The sequence below is a fragment of the Pteropus vampyrus genome, unplaced genomic scaffold (genome assembly GCF_000151845.1).
Source record: "Pteropus vampyrus isolate Shadow unplaced genomic scaffold, Pvam_2.0 Scaffold25, whole genome shotgun sequence".
Taxonomy (NCBI): domain Eukaryota; kingdom Metazoa; phylum Chordata; class Mammalia; order Chiroptera; family Pteropodidae; genus Pteropus; species Pteropus vampyrus.
Window position 1 is genome coordinate 2,939,612 of NW_011888806.1, and position 18,084 is coordinate 2,957,695.

At 34.9% G+C, this 18,084-nt stretch overlaps 1 protein-coding gene across 2 annotated transcripts in view; it reads left to right on the top strand.

Moving 5' to 3' along the window:
* Positions 1–18,084, top strand: part of UNC5C (unc-5 netrin receptor C) — a 334,483-nt gene that overhangs the window by 221,203 nt on the left and 95,196 nt on the right. For both annotated transcript variants that reach the window (XM_011356261.1, XM_011356260.1), the window contains exons 3-4: positions 88–231; positions 15,843–15,946. In XM_011356261.1, the coding sequence (XP_011354563.1) occupies positions 88–231; positions 15,843–15,946 (248 nt within the window). The remainder of the gene's footprint in view (positions 1–87; positions 232–15,842; positions 15,947–18,084) is intronic.

The following is an 18,084-nucleotide window of genomic DNA, read 5'->3' on the forward strand; positions in this document are numbered from 1 at the left end:
TCACTGGGGTAAAAAATGTGGTATGATATTTTGTCTTTCTTTAGTACAAATCTTCCCCTGACTTAAATCTTTTCTTTCTCTGGTTAGGGCTCATTGTCCGGGAAGTGAGCATTGAGATTTCACGCCAGCAAGTGGAAGAACTCTTTGGGCCTGAAGATTACTGGTGCCAGTGTGTAGCCTGGAGCTCAGCAGGCACCACAAAGAGCCGGAAGGCCTACGTGCGCATCGCATGTGAGTCATTGTGAATGGACCCCATGTGTGTTTCGGAGGCTGATGGAATATAAGAAAATTCAGGCTGCGATTACTCTAGTGTCAAAGACACCTGGTCAAAAACAGCTCCCAGATATCTGCATTTGAGCTACACTTTCCCCTTAAGTCAGCAGAATATATTTTTTTTCAAGGCACTGAGTAGTTTTCTGTTAGGGACATGAAAAGAATTAGTGCTACTTTCAAAAGAATTTATTTTTAATCTGGTAATAATTAACTTAAGGGAAAAAAACAACTGCATTCCTTTAACAAATTTATTCTTTCAATTCAATTATTAAGATGATAGTAACTAATTTTGCTATTGGAAATGCATATTACCCAAACAAAGCTTATCTATTTATTTTGGAAAAGTTCTAGTGCATCAAAATTACCACTATTTTCCACACTATTTCAAGAGTATTCCTGTTCAGAGAGAGGTTAAAAGGTGCCTCACAAAAAGGATTCTGTAATCAAAGGTTGCAAATACTTTTTTGGGCCAAAGTTAAAGAGGTTTCTTCATTGCAAAACTTCTCAGATTCTTTAATATGCTAATGTTTAATATGCTAATTGAATATGCTAATATTATCCCCAAGAAGGAGATATAGCCTACAGCTCTTTCTACAGACCCTTTTTTTCCAGTGAATACTGTTCACATTTTGAGCAGTATGAATGCTGTTGTAATCTGTTTTAAGATTACATATAGAGAAATTTTTTCAAATATGAGACCACTGAAATCCATGTAAGTTTTATTATCTGAATCCTTTTGCATGTCTGCATTTTACTAAATTCCCTTTTGTGTCAGATGTCAATATCACTTACCTCAAATGTACCAGTAAGTCCCAATGATCTTGGCTCAGGTGCTTCCCCAATTCTGTACTCACTTCTTCCTTCTCTTCACTTTGATGTAGATCCCAGTCATTGCAAACACTGCCCAGTTGGTGTTTATGGCTCAGGTCTTTTCCCTTTTTCAACCCTTCTTATATATGATCACAAATGCAATCTTCCTAAAACTCAAGTCTCATCTCACCTCTCTCTGCTTAACATTTTACAGTGGCTTGTGTGATTAAGTCAAAATTCCTTACAGTGGCATATATCATTACATTAGTTTGTTAGGGCTATCATAACAGAATACCACAGACCTTCCCTCCATCACTGCTCAGGTTCGATTTTCTCTACTTAATAAGATTATCAGTCATATTGGATTAGGGCCACCCTAAAAACCTTATTTTAACTTAACACCTCTTTAAAGGCCTTATCTCCAAATAAAGTCACATTCAGAGGTACTAAAGGCTAAGACTTCAACATGTAAATTTTGGAGGGACACAATTTATCAGTTTATAACAAACATATTTCATGGTTTACAAAGCCAACCTATGTTTCCAGCTTTGACCACAAACACTTTCTCTATTCTAGTCACACTGTATTAGAAATACTTTGATTTCTATGCTTTCCAGCTATTGTTCATAATAAAAGATTTCACTCTTCTCTTATCCCTTCGTTATTTGTAAAAATTCATTTGTTCAACAAATACTTAGTAAACATTTTCTCTGCCTTGGGGACAATTGTAGGTATTAGATATAAAGCCAGAAACAAAACATGTGATGGTCCTTGCCCTCATGGAGCTTATATTCTGGGGAGGAAAGGCAAACTCAAAATACATAATAATCAGGTACAGAGCAAGCAGTAAGTTCTATGAACAAAACAAGACAGGAAAGGGGACTATGCAGCGCTAGGGGAGGGTGGTGAAGGAAAGCCTCAGGAAAAAGTTGACAGTTGAGAAAATCTGAAAGAAGGGAAGTAAGGAGTCAGGCAGAGGGAACAGCAAGTGGCACAAGTACAGATATCCTGAGGCAGGAGTGTGCTGGCCAGTGCCAGGAAGACTAGCTTGCCCAGAGTAGCCGGAAGAGAGTGAATAAGATGAGACTCCCAGATGAGCTGAGAAAGGTAAGAAATGGAGATAAGGACAGGAGGGGCAATGTGGAGATGGCCAAAGGCCCTGTAGGTATGACATTTTTTATTCTTAGTATGCGATGAGAACTTTGGAATGTTTTCAGCAGAGGAATTCATGATCTGACTTCCATTTTAATGGCATCCTTTGATTGTCATGTTAAGAATAGACTATAAGGGGCACAGGTGGAAGCAGGAAGACCAGTCATATGGCTATGACTATTAAGAGATGATAGGCAAGCAGTGGATGTGGTCTGATCTGGATTCTAGATATATGTAAAGGCACAGGTAATAACTTTCATTGAAAGATGGGATGTGGGATGTGAGAGAAAGGGAAGAAAGGAAGATTTAAAAGTCTTGAGTTTTTTATTTCTTTCATATGTCCTAGTGAAGTTGTTTCTGCCTCATGGGTCTCCAGAGTGATAGGCATTCCTTTCTCACTACTTTAAAAGCAGTTTGTCCACACTCTCAATATAGGCCTTGTCTCATTTGAATTATATTCACTTGTAATGTTTGTGTTTTATGCCAGCGAGTTCCTTGAAATCAATTTTGCCTAATTCAATTTTGTTTAACTTTATATCTTTAGTGCTTAGCATAATGCCTAGAACATCATAGGTGTTTAATAAATTTTGTTGAATTAAAACCGTTATAAAGAATTCCCGAAGTTTATTAAAATGCTGTATTAATCATTCCTCTCTGAGCATGTCTAAAGAGATTTCTTATGTGGATTTTCCATGAAATAAACTGAGATAGACACGTGCATGCAAGCAAATGTATTAAAGAGTGCTCTTAGGTAAAATACCTGTAGAGGAATGATGACAGTTGGATTAGGCAGAGGGAGAAATGAGCAGCAGGGCAGGTACAACAAAGAATGATGCCATAGGGAGCTCTCAAGCTCAGCAGGCCCTTCAGAGTTCTCCCACCTTGAGGTATAGGGGACAAACAAGCCTTTACTCCCTTACATAGACTAGTCAATGGATGTGGGTTCCTCCTTCACCCCCACCCCCACCCACTTGTGTGACCTGGGTCAGGTCATCTTTCCTTACCTGAGGACAATCCTAGGAGAGAGAGGCTGAGAACGAACCATCACCACCAACAATCCCAACAGGCAGGCTTAGTCCTGAAGAGGGATCTTGGTGGCATAATACAACATCCGCTACAATTGTCTACCACAAACCTTGAAGAAATAATTTATTTTATTAATTATGAAGAAAAAGAGATACTTTCAAACATTTTTTAAAGAAATAAAAAATTAATTATTTTGGTCAAATGTTTAAACGAATTCAAAATTAGCTTCTAATTATAATCAAGAATCACAATGATATAAAACTATGTCTTTCATTACTATGCATTCATTAATATCAAGTATAATAATTATTTTAAATTGCCAATCAATACTTCATACTAAATTGACTTGTCAAAAAGCTGAAGTTTAAGGACTTCATAGATCCAAATGATGACTCTCTTGTGCTAATTTCATGTGTGTGTGTATAATAGTATATATAATAATCTCTTTATATATCCCTCCCTATTCACAGAAAAACTGAATACATATGAGAACCTCATTTTTCTTTGCAACATATTACATAATCTTTGCTATTTACTTCACAGCTTTTAAGCATAGTTTGACATTTTCAAATAATAAGAAAACAAACTCTTCTTCTAGTAAGAGATTAATTTGCCCATAGCATATTTTCATCTTTATGTAATAAGACTGAAGAGCAGTTTGTCTGTATTTCCACAACTAACAACTTATATGTGTGTGGCCAAGGAACACCATCAATGTGTAAAGATGTACTCATATAGATTTACATCATGATAAAAAAAAGAATAAATATCAAATTCTCTGTTAAGGCTGATCCCTGCCAAGTCCTTGCTAATGTTGCTAGAAGCTTGCAGATCGTCTAGCTTGCCTTGTTTCAAGTGAGCTGTGGTGTTTTGCCCAGTAATGTTTGACAGATGGCCATCACATAAACTTCAATTAAAGTTTGAATTTGTCTCAAGTAAAGATAGCCATGATGCTAAGTACAATTACCTCTCACCTAATCAAATTTATACTCATTTTGTGTACTTTGGAAGGGGTCATAATTCTTTCATGAAAAAACTCTTTTCAGAAGTTTATAAACTAGAAATGAATATTGGATATTCATTTATTTAAGTTTGCTTATATTTCATACTTTTAAACGATATAAAATGTAAAAATAAGTTTATGAAACAATCAGGGCAGAGAGAAGAAAGGAAATACGAAAGTTAAAATTCAGTCAGGCATGAGCTAAGAACATAATATGCCTGCTCTAAATCATACACATTTGCCAAGTGGCAATGCCAGATGTCTTAGGTTGGGGCTATAGCTTCCATTGTAGAGAGAGACATTTCTTCTGAAAGCACTCAAGTGGACACTACAGTGACTGTTCAAAGTAAAACCCTTAAGATAATACAGCTACTAGCTTCATGGGATTGTTTCTTCCAGTGTCTCTTGTTGTCGTTCAACAGGAAAATTCCAATAGCTAAAGTAGGAAAATGTAATTCAGGCAAAATGTTAACAAACACTGTCTTTCTTCAAGAAATGCTTTGGTTTTGATTTGTTGCTGATGTTGTGATTATTGATTGTGTAGTTATTATTCTCAGGGGGTGGTGTTTATAATGTGAATCAAGTAGCATAGGGGAGTAGTTAGAGCATAAGCTTTAGTGTCAGGCTAACTTACATTCAAAGTCTAGTTGTATCATTTATTCGTGTGACCTTGGTCAAGTGACTTAACCCCTCTGAGCTTTAGTTTCATCAACCGTGAAATAAAACGATAAGGTTATTGTTAAGATTAAACTTGATAGACATGTGTTGTGGATGCAGTTGTATGAGGGGTTCTATCCTTCCGCTGTGCTGTGGAGCAAAACTGATTCCTCTCCAGTTCCACTGCACAGTTTGAATTAACCAAAGTGAGATAAGCCAAATCCTATGCTAGTCAGGTGGGAATTTGTGGAACAGTGCTACACACTGCTGAATCAGGCCCCCAGACATGCTATACAGATTTTATGGGGAAAAAAACTCTCTTTATGTACATGGGAGATTGGATTCAAATGGAAAGCCAGCAGATGAGGTCTACGGACAGAAAGAAATCCATAGAAAAGTGAAGTCACAAAACTTCACCAGTTGCCACACTAAGATTCACCATGTTCATGCTCATGCCACTCTGAATGACGGTGAGGTGGTCTAGGTGTTGGGTTGCTCTCTAATAACAACCAGGCTTTGAGGAAATTCATGCAGACATTCATACTTGCTCCTGAGGGCTCTGTTGCAAATAAGTTCTACATTCACAATGATATCTTCAGGTACCAAAATGAAGTCTTCGGTGGCTTTGTCACTGGCCCTCAGGAGGAATCTGAGGAAAAAGTAGAGGAACATGAAGAAAGACAGCAGACACCTGAGATGGTACCCGATGATTATGGAATGTTCTGTAATCAGACTGTTAGCGATGGCTTGGAAGAATATTTAGAGGAACATGTTGTTGAACCAGAGCCTGGTTCAGAACAGAACTGGAGCAAGAACCTGTATCTGAAATCCAAGAGGAAAAGTCTGAGCCAGCATTGGAAGAAATTGATTCTGAGGATGCTCAGAAGAGTTCTTCTCCAGCACCTACAGGCATTGCTCAGACTGTGCAAGAAAACTTAGGACATTTTCCTGGGTGTCTGTGACCAGTAAGAACTTTCCACCCAGGAGAGCTGTTCCAGTTACTGGGATACCACCTTATGTTAAAGTACCAGCTTCACAGCCTGAATCTCAGATTCCACCGCAGGGGCCTCAGTGGGATCAAAGAGTACAAGAACAACAAATAAATACTCCTCCCCAGAGGGGACCTAGACCAACCAGTGAAGCTGGTGAGAAAGGTAATGAAGAACTGGGAGACATCCTGACAATCACCAACTCATTGGCAATCTACCTCATGAGATAGACAAATCAGAGCTTAAAGATTTCTTTCAAAAATAGAGGAATGTGATTGAGCTGCCCGTTAACAGCAGTAGGAAATTACCCAATTTTGGTTTCCATGTATTTGATGATTCCAAGGCTGTTCAGAAGGTCCTTAGTGACAAGCCATCATGTTCAGAGGTGAAGTCTGTCTGAAGTGATTGCCTCTGTGCTCCCCCACTTCAAACCTCTATTACTGCTTCTGTACCTATTCATTTTCTTCATAACATTTACCAACTTCTAAACTACTATATATTTATTTAGATATTATGTTCTAGTTCTGTGGTCTATCCCTCCCACTCCCTTAGAAAGTAATATCCTTATGGGTAAAGATTTTTGTTTTGTTTCTTCACTGATGAATTCAAAATGCTTACAATGATGGGAACTCAATAAATATCTTAAAGGAATAAATGGATTAATATTTCTATAGTAGGGGTAATAGTATCTCCAATTAAATATATATGTAATCTTATGACTCATTATGTTGGCACATCACACACACACACACACACACACACACACACACACACACACACACATATATGTCATTTTTCTATTTCCTATCTACCTGGCATAAAACAAAATTAATTAATTATGCAATTTAACCAAATAATGCATTTCTTTACCCAGGAGTTCTGAAGAATTTAGGTCATACTATGATAGTATCTAGATGATGCTGTCAAATGTTTTAATAAAACTTAGCAAGCTTACCAGCACACTGCAATAAATGGCCTGTTTACTAAGGTGTGGTTTGATTCTTGTACAACAATTTAAGCCTTAAATAAGCCCATTATAATTTACAGAGACCAGATTTTGTATTAGATGAGGTTAATTGTAGAATTTAGACTTTTTTGAATAATAAAAGAGAAATTTTTAACACTAAATTTCTCCTTGTTTTATATAAATCTCAACCATTGTATTAAATGGTATTAAATCATGTTGTTCCTATTTCAAGATTAAAAACTATAACATATATCCGATTGTATCAGTCTTTATTTTTCTAAACATATTTCCTTTCCTAAATGGACAGAAGTTCCCAAGATTCATAGAGACCCACAAATCTATAGATATTTATAGCCCATATTTATTCTGAGAGGTAGACATTCAATTGATAGAACACTGTCTCCTAAGTTATATTTTGGGGGAAATCATTTATCTACGTATTATAGACAGGATCGGTAACCTACTGGACTAACATGTGTCCTTAAAGTAATGTTTTACGCTGTACAAAAAGTGACATTTATGGCTAAAATGCTTATTTGCAAAAAAGCTTATCTTGCAGTCCTTTTTTGTACTCTGAGAAAAGAGCCTTAACTTTTGATGTCAGGTACCTCATCCATAAAGTTGGCATGTTTCTTGTTATTTATCCTTAAGACATACCTTAAAAAATATTGTGATGACATGTAATCATTTTTTTTTTTCTGAAACTAAAGATGCAGTGTGAATATAAAAGAGTGGCTCGTATGTTTTTTCCTTGCTCTTCTCTATAATGGATGCCATTTGGAGTTCTAGTTCTAAAATATTTATTTTTTAGAAAATGCTTTAGCAGTACTATCTGAATACAAATACGTCCTATAAATGCCTCAAAGCCAAGAAATAAAGAAGAATGGCTGAAATTGGACTTCCTTTCTGCAGGGACTTAGTTTACTCAAGATGTCTCTGTTTAAATGACCTCAGTGCAGTAAGGTATTGTCATGCCCCAGCACAACTTAACACATCACCAAGATAGTCTTCTGCTGATTTGCTTAAAGGTCTAACCTCTATCCTTGGATATAAACTATGATATTATAAAAGTCTTTTTGTGGTAAATTCCTAAGAGCCATCAAAAACAGCTTTTTAAAAAGCAAAACAAAGTTAAAGAATAATAATAGAAACAAAATCAAAATCTTTTATTTTGTTATACTTTAAAAAACTGTTTTCTAGTAGCCAACATTTATGATGTTTTTACTGTGTGCCTAACTCTGTTGTAAAGACCCTTGATCATGTCAACTATTGTGATGCCCCAACAATCCTATGAGATAGGTCTTGTTATTCTCCTTAGTCTGAAAATAGCAAAACAGAAGCATGGAACACACTAGGTAACTTGCCCAAATCACTTGTTTAAGAAATGGTAAATCTAAATTTTATACAAACTTTTCTCTTTGCAGTCCAATTAATTGTACAGATTTGCAGAAACGTGACAATGCTTGACTTTTCAATCTAATCATAGAGGAAACTTCATATAGTTTATTTTTGTTGGTTAGTTGGTTGATTTGTGTTTGTTTTATTTTGTATATTACAATATTCAAGAAGAAGAAGGTTTAAAAAAGAAAATTCCATCTTTTTTTGTATATTATGTCCTTTATATTTAAAAATTGCAGTGAGTTGCTGAATATAAAAAAATTTTAATGATTTTTTTTTTTTTAATTCCAGCATAGATACCCTATTCCTGAAAAATAAAACCATGGCAAACTTTTTATAGTTCTATGGCCTTAAGTCAGGCATTTTTTGCTTTTAATAAGTGCTCAAAGCTTGGAAGACTAATCTGGTTCTCCCAAAATGTGCTGCATTGGTCTGTTCACAGCAGTTATTTCTCGTTAGCAGCCAGATTGGTGATTTAAGCATAAGCTATACTCCACTATGACAACATAATTAGCCCTCTTTATCATAATTAGAAGAAAGATACTTTTTTCCCTTTAATAACACAAGTATTATTACTATCTATGACTGTAGATTATTTTATTTACTAAAAAATCACTTTGAAAGTACACTAAAACAAATTTTTGAAAAGTTAAAAATGTATTCAGCACCTCTACTCATTGAGCAAGCAAAATAATCAATTGAAAAGTAATTTGAAAGTAGGAAAATGTGAATCATAATAAAGCAGCTGTATTTACTTAATGCAAGGTCAGGCCTGTGTCAGAAAGTATAGAAGATAGCCAAGGGCAGATAACTTCACATGAATCTCTTTTAAATACAGAATTTCCCTAGATCCAGAGCCATTTTGTCAAACCAGCTCAATTTGGGAGACAAGAAGCTTAATTCTGATCCTTGGAGTGTGGCCTCTTGGTAGAAATAAATAAGTAAATAAAGCAATTAATTAATTTAATTAATATCAGTACAACCATGAACTCTGTGGCAGTTTGGCAGCTACATTGATTAGGGACTGAATGGAATGGGTATCTAAATGAGAACATTTATAGAGGGCTTTTATGATAACAGCATTGTCCTGTTTTTATGTATATTACCTTATTTAATCGTCACAATAACCCTATGAGATAAGTAATGTAATTATCCTCATTTTAGGGATGCAGAAACAAAAACACATAAACCTCATTAATTACAGAAGAAGAAATAATGGCAGGCAAGTGGATCTAGGCTCCATGCTTGTAATCCCCCATGGTAGGCAGGATAATGGCCCAAAGGGTATCAGGTCCTAATCCCTGGAACCTATAATCTTACCCTACATGGATAAAAGGGTCTTCGAAGATGTACTTAAATTAAGGATCTTGAGACGGGGAGATTGTTTTGGGATTATTCGGGTGGGCTCTAAATGACAACATAAAGTGTCTATAAGAGAAAAGCAGAGGGAGACTTGACACAGATAGAAAAGAAGACAATATGACCACAGAAGTAGAGATTTTAGGGATGCACCATAAGCCAAAGAATGCTGGCAGCCACAAGAATCTGGAAAAGGCAAGCTACAGATTCTCCCTGACAATCTCTGGTCAGACTGCTGGCCTCAAGATCGGGAAAATAAATTAATCTTGCTTTAAGTCAGAAAGTGGTAATTTCTATAAAAGAGAAATAACAACCACTGTGCAATACTTCTCCTTCTCCAGACCCTTATCATGAGGTAGCTTCCTTCTAAATAGCAAGTAGCTTGAATAAGTGAGTTAACCTTTCAGGATCTTAGTTATATCGAAAGTAAGGGAGTTGGACGTGTGTATTCTAAGGGCTTTTATAGTTTTCCACCATAAGAGAAATTGTTCCAAGACCTTCAGTAAAGGGGATAGCCATATTATTTGGGAAATTCAACTTAATTCAACATTTATCAAGGATCTATTATGCATGAAGCACCACGCATCAATATATATTTGACTTCAACAAATTTTTAAAATTTATAAATTCAGTTATTGGCTGGGATTAGTTTTTCTTAAAGTGAAATTTAGCAGGGATGTCATAACTGATAGAAAGATAGTCAAATTATGAAAGAGAATGATAGATTAGAAAATTACTCATGATTAATCATGTTTCATATTAGAACTCTGAGTCATCATAATGGAAATACTTATAATTTATTATAAGTGTTTTTTCCTTTATAAACTTTCAAAATCTTTTTAGATTCAGTATTTCTTTTAATGTTCACAAAACCTTATGATGCCTATAAACAAAAAATAACCAATATTAATAATGTAATATTTCAATTATCTTATTATGCTGTGATATTTAAGGATTTTAATTCCACTAGAAAAGCCTACTGAAGTATACCCCTCAGAGAATTCTTGATTTCATTGTATTAGTCTATCACATTGCCAAGATTTTGTCTTTTAAAAAATATTTTACTCTAATAAATTTTTCGACATAATAAAGTAGAATTGCTGATGGAATTAACATTTTTAATAAATGTAAATAATTTTTTAAAACTTGGAATAACATGTTGATTTTCTTTTTCAAAGATGGTAGTATCAGCAACCTACCTGTACCATAGGGAAATCTTTTTACTGATATTTTTCCTAGTTTCCTCCAAAATCAGCAGGGCTCACAGGTGCTTGGATGGTTAGTGTGACCCATTATACTCAAAGCTTTGACCTGTCTAGCCTTGCCTTTCTTATTGTTAGTCACACTCACTTTTTCATACTGTGTCGGGCGGAATTGCTTGAGGGATGTCACTGCTGATGGGGGAGGAGGAAGGGGAAACATGATTTTCTGTCCCATTCATAAATATGCACATTGACATTGTGGGCTTCTTGCATACTGTTTTGGATAGGCATTTCTTTCTCCATGTCCCCATGGAGACAGAAAATTAGTTTTCTCAAAGTAATTCCCGATGCCTTTACAATCGTCAGCTTTAATATTTATCTGCTTTCGTGCTGACTTTTACTTCCTTGGATTTGTATAAAGAATTTTCTGATATTTTTAACACTAAATCTTTTGAAACACACCCTTCTTCCATTTGCTAACTCTTACCCATATCTTTTTATTTGAGTGTCCAAAAGTTCCATGAAAATTGTCCTGAGGGGAAAATTATAAATTGTTCTCTTCAAAGATACGTCAATTCTTTGATTATTGAAAAATAATTTTGGACACTGATATTTGGTATATCTCTTTAAAGCTTTATCACAACCAAAAAGTATTTGACGAAGGATAAGCTTTTCTTTGTCTAAAATGCATATTTAAAATGTTAGTCTATTCAGTCATAGGCCCTTACAACAAAAGAGACCTTCAAAAGCACTCATTCGTTTACTTTCATTTTACAAATGAGGAAGATGAAGGCTACAAAGTCTTTGAACTCCCAGTTAAGCCTTCTTTCGTCTTTACCACATTCTCAAAAAATAAAGTTCATGTTTGTAGAATGCCATGAATTATACATAATTTGTAATTGCGATATTATTATTGTGTGAAAATTTATTGAAAGCATCAAAATTCTCTAATAAAAAAATGAGACATCATTTGCGCCCACATGTGTTTGTGTTCTAAAAGCCTTTCTTTGATTACTGTGTAAATAGTAAATACGAATCCATGTAGTTTCAGGTCTGATTCTATATCTGCTAATTGGATTTCTCTTTGTGGATTTAGTAAGCCAATATTCATGTTCTTAAGTAAACATCTCTCTAAATGCACACATATGACAAACCTGATTTTTCTTTTAGTTGATGGAATCAATGACTAAATCAGAGGTAGTCCAAGTTGACTTTGCAAAAGTAATCTAGGTTATAATGAAAGGACTTCATATTTATTTTAGTAGCAGCCTTAGAACTAATGGAAAGAAAACAGAAATTTAGAATCATAAAGGGTCTTCCAAGGGCAGAAATTCATCTTTTTCCTGACAAGAATGCCCACATTATTCTGAACTATTGTTTTACATCTAATTCCTAGCTGACAAGTGTCCGTTTTTCATGCTTATTCATTCGTCACCTGGCCTGCCTCCTATCACATCTCTCCAAATGATGAAGTATATGCTTAAAATGTTACCCACCCTCTGCTTGCAGAGTAATGTGGAGGCATACTGAAACAAGGAGCTGGAATGCTGGACAGCCACAATAAGTTCTATGCTCATTACACTACCTGAAAGCCAGAAAAGAGGTTTAATAGTGGGAATTAAAAGGATTCTTCAGGAAGAAGTATCGTCTTGTGGAGGGTAAAATGTGAGATCATTTTAGGAATTACATAAAATTTATAGAGAGTTTAAAACCAAACCATTAAAATGAAGTAATTATATGATATTCCATGATGGTTTCGTTAAACCTGTCTCTTGAAGTACATGCCTCTGATGTGTGGTCACCATTCTCATTTAGGAAGCAAGAATCTTCATCAGATGTCACTTCATGTGGTGGGAATGTGAAAAACGTGCCAAAAACTACACCATATCCTAAGAATTATAACGTGCCTCATTCAAGCCCATCACCCCTTAATGGTGCTGCTGACTTTTGTCACCATAAAATTTTGCAAAGGAGTGGTCACTTATCCTGATTACTTCCGCAGTTCCTGTGAGCATTGCTTGGCTTCCACTCCTCCTTCACTTCTAAATTTCTCAAAACAGTAACTTCTCCCTTTGATTTCTTCATTGCATTTGTCCTGTTGTCCTCTGAACTTTTTTAAACTTTATTTTTCTCTTAGCTCCTCTGACACTTGTCTCTGGTTTTTCACCTGCTTCGATGTTCACACCATGTCATTTTTGCTGGCAGCTTTTCTGCTTGAATGTTGCTGTCCTCAGTTTGTTGCTGTTGTTGTTGTTGTTGTTGTCGTTGTTGTTTTTGTTGTTGTTGTATGTGCTTTAGTCTTTCCCCTGGTGATATCACGTATTTCAGAGCTTCAGCTCTCTCCTAGATGACAAAGCACAAATCTACTCAGACTTCATTTTCAAATTCTAGACCCAGTAATTCTCGAGTTGGGGGAATTGTTCCTCTCAGGAGATATTGGCATTGTCTGGAGGCATTTATTTTGTCATGGCCGGGAGGGGTGCTACTGACTTCGAGTGGATAGATTCCAGGGATGCTGCTAGGTATCTTCCTATGCACAGGACAGCCCACAACAGAGAATTATCCAGTCCCAAATGTCAATAGTGCTGATGCTGAGAAATCATGATCTGGACCTACTGAATTTTTTCCATTTGAATCTTCTTTGGACGCACCAAACTGAATATGTAATAACATAAATTGCTGTCTTTCTCCTCACTTTCCTGCCCAATTCGGTGCTAGTATTTCATTTAGTAAAGGTTCCAACTTAACGATTGCAGTAGCTAAGAATATAGTATTATCCTTGCCTCCTGGCACTTTCTAAATGCCTACGTCTTCCCTAATGTGATCTATTTATTTTTAGATTTTGCTTTCTCCTCTTTCTGTATACTACCACTAGCAGAGTTCAGGACTTAATCATCCTTCCTGGTTTATTCAAATGGCTCCCAAACTGCCTTTTATCTTTTCACCACTATCTCAATCCGTCTGTCATCCTGAGGGCAATATGACATCTGATCTCCTTCTTTTGCTTAGAAGGCTTTGAGGATTTGCCATTCCTTAGCATGGCAGAAAGACTTTTCATAAGCAGATCTCAACTTACCTTTCTCGTCTTGATTCTGTATCTCCCACATCTTCATCCTAAGAACCTAGTAAAGTGCCTATCATAAGGAGTTAATCAATAAATATTAAAGGAATTTGTTTTGACTATTTGGATACATATGTGCCTCACTTTTTCTTATTCTCATCTTGCATTGTATGATATGCCGATGAATTTAATGGGAAGTGAGTTAGTATGTTATTTGAAAACTAATTTTACTCATTATATCTTCTACCTACCCCACATCAGATGGGTGTTTTTCAAAAAGTAGATATTTTTTACAGAGAAGATATGTGAAAAGAACATTTGTAGAGAACATTTTATCTCATAAAATTTATTTGTTGTAGCTCTTTTTTATTAGTATTTAGTGTTTTACCAAAATTTTTATCTTAACGCAGATTTTTTAAAAAAGAGAAATTACCATATCAGGAGAAATAGAGCAGAAAAGTTTTTAATGTTTCTGTTAGAAGGACACAGATTAACTAAAAGAGATAGGAAATGGATACATGGGACAGCAAGATATGTATCAAATCAAGGTGAACAGGCTCTAATGCAGCATCCATTATTTTGCTGTGAGGCTTTGAGTAATTTGATAAACCTGTTCCTTATGTGTAAATTAAGGGCTTAGTTTAGATAACTTTCAAGTTCAATGACTGTGAATCCTAAAAGTTTATTTCTACAATATACTCAATTTCTTAATAATTAAATGAAAAGAGCCCTTCTGACAGAAATTCTGTCACCATTTGGAAACTCTCATCTTACCTCAGATCCACATAGATCCATAATTTTCTCACAATCCCTAAACTCTTGAAGGTTTTCTTTTGCCAAAAAATTCAACAAAATGACAAGTATGTAACAAGAGATTTTTTTCTCAGTACATTTTTTCCAGGTGGTGCTTTCTGATAGTTCCTTGAAAGACATTAGGGATATTCCTCTAGAGTTTTCGGTTTCCACTTATTAGTTCGATAGGCTAAAATGGTGCTTTTAGGTACTTAAGTTTTGATCAGGGACATGGGATGAAAAGATGGAGTCATTAAATTTTTATTAAAATCAACTGTAGAAAATTCCAATAACTTTTTATTCAAAAGAGCTGAACTATACAAGTATGTGATAAATTTTTTGGTGTGTCGTTTTTTAAAATGCTGCTTTAAAGCTCTATGGCTGAATTATATATTTTTTAATTCTGGTGTTTAAAATGACAAGCTGGTTTCTAACATTTTCGTGTCCATCTAAAATAATTTTTAAAAGTCTGCATAGTGCTATGGCAACTATAACTACATAAATACATAATTAGGTACTTGGTATATTTGGGCAGAAATGACTACTTAATCTTCTAATTGAAGAATTCCCACATAATTACATAGTGATAGATTTCTGGACTCATTCCAATAGTTACTCTTTCCACTGCCTTGTGTTTGAGACACCTTAAGAGGTCACATTCATTCCTTCAGGATTCTAGCATTGTTTTACATTCTGAGCTAGAAACTTGCTTTTGAGTTATCAATCAAAAGATTTCAGAGTTAATACAATTTTAATAGCATCTATTTTGAAGAGAGAGAAAAATATGTACAAAAAGGACTTTTGTGTATAAGAATCATGATGATGGTGTTCTTTTGATTAAAAATGTGATCATCATAGTTGATTATCAAGAAATACTAAGGAAATGCAAGAAGCGAATTTCACTAGTTGTTACTATGAGGATCTCCAAAATATTCCAGTGAAGATTAAAATAGGAACAGTTAACAGCCTCTGAATTTCATAATTTCTTCTGCATGGAATATAATCACCCAGATTGTGATACAGCGCTAAAAATATGTGATTTAAAAAAATGCAAAGGCATAAAATACTAAACTAGGAAAATTTTATTGCACTTTCTATAAATGAATAAATGCTAATTAATTTTGTCATGTATTTTATTACCTGTGCTTTCCAGATCTACGGAAGACATTTGAGCAGGAACCCCTGGGAAAGGAAGTATCCTTGGAACAAGAAGTCTTGCTCCAGTGTCGACCACCTGAAGGGATCCCAGTGGCTGAGGTGAGAAACAAAAATTTTCTGCATTTAGCAACTGGCAGTTATTCTATCAGAGGTCTAATCCATGGCTAATGGTGCAGTGAATTAGGGTATGGCATGATGAATGGTTGGTAATGGAGTCTTAACTGCCTGCTGCTGGCAAAATAGATTGATTGGGAACTGATTAATGACTCAGGAGTCAATTAGAATGCCCACTGGACAAAGCCACAGTCAGCTTGGTTTGATTTTGTCATTCTCTTTGCTATGACTTAATAATGTAACACCAATTTTATTATTGTTCTCAATAATATGCAAAAAAATGTAAGAAGGGAAGGTGTGTCTGTGTGTATGTGTGCATGTCAGTGAGCCTGTGCACTCCACATATGTATTTCCTGTTCCATGATGTAATCATGGGCATACCTCAAAGCCATATTCACACACCAGGAAAAAAATGTTTGAGGAATAACAAGTGTCAATTAGTTTCATCTTATAAGCTTTTCATCTTCATTTCCTGTTTTTGCTAAAACAAAGCCTATTGATTGCTAATGAAGTGTTATGGATCTGATTCATATAATGACTTTTCATTAGCACCATACAATAAATGCCTTTTGAAAATGCCTGTCTATGGAGGATAGGCCCACAGTACCACAGAGAGTGTCATGCTCTCCTTGAGACACTCCCATCATGTTAGAATATATTGTTGAGGAAAAATCATTAAATACTGTGTCTTTCGTTTGTTAACAAATAATTTCAAACTCTGAAAAATATCCTTTTATGATTATTAAGAGACATCCTGATATACATCAAGCATTATTACTCTAACTGATCTAGTATCCTACAAGCCCAGAAAAACTTTAATTTGACATAGCTGTCAATTTATTGGTGGATCTTGTTATCCTCCAAATTACCTTGAGTCCTTCGGAATTTTTACTCTTTGTTGCATATATGGAAAGAGGCATTTTTTAAATTGTTGCATTTGGGGCTTGTATATGGGTTAGCTGATACTTTGTAAAAATAAGCCCTGAATTGTTCTTATCTAAGAAGTTACAAAATAATACTACTCAGACTTACAACTTGTCCAAAAATGTTTAATAACTAACAATACACTTATTGTTAGATTTCTACAGTTTTTTGGTTTTTTTAAAGTTCAAGCAAAGGTGGGAGTCATCTCAGTTAGCTGGTCCCATGACAATAAAATTTAAAAATATGATTGCTTTTTCTAAATTAATGACAATAATAAATTAATTAGAAATTTAGACAGTGTTCTTACAAAATGACTCCATTTTTCTGTCACAGCCATTCATATTCTATGTGTCAATGAAAAGATACAAAGTGACACTTTTAATGAAATTTCTTTTTTTAACTTTGAAAGAATAAAGCTATTTTTGCCTTGTAACTGGCATTCCATGACACTTACATTGTACCAGAGGTTTTGCATGATTATAGATGGTTTTTCCAATCACACCAAAACCTTATCTTCCAACACTGACATACAAAATGATTTACTGTGATTAGAAAAGAGGCAACTTTTCACTATTCAATATTTTATTTTATTTATTATAATAGTGAATCTATCTCCTTAATTTTATTTCTAATTCTAATGCCAACTTCTCACTAAACTACCTTAAAGACCAGAACATATCTTGAGAAACATGGGCATCCATAGCCACATTTTCACTCGATGTTTCTTAAAGATAGCTGATCCCTACAAAGGTTTTCAGTAAAAGATACTAGTAATTTCTTCATTTTTTTAGTCTCCTCAACAAAATCATTCACTTTGTCCAGGAGTAAAGATTCATGATTGCAAACTAATTGGCTGTGAATATTATTTGTATCATCACTAGGGAAAAGACCAATTAACACTTGGCAAGCTCAAAAATCATGTACCCATTGACATTCAAAGAACACTACTTAATGCATTTTGTTTCTTTCTTTCTTTTTTTCTTTTTAGAGTCAGAAAAGAGGTCAAACACACATAATGGAGAGCAGATTAATACATTCCTATATAGATTCTTTTCAATATCTTTAGAATCACCAAGATCAAAAAGCTAATGCATACCTTAATGTGACACATTACAACTGTCATTTGCTCAATAGGGGCAGATAAATTTAAAAAGAAAGGGATGGAATGTAACTTGGTGACTTAAAGGATCATAAGATTA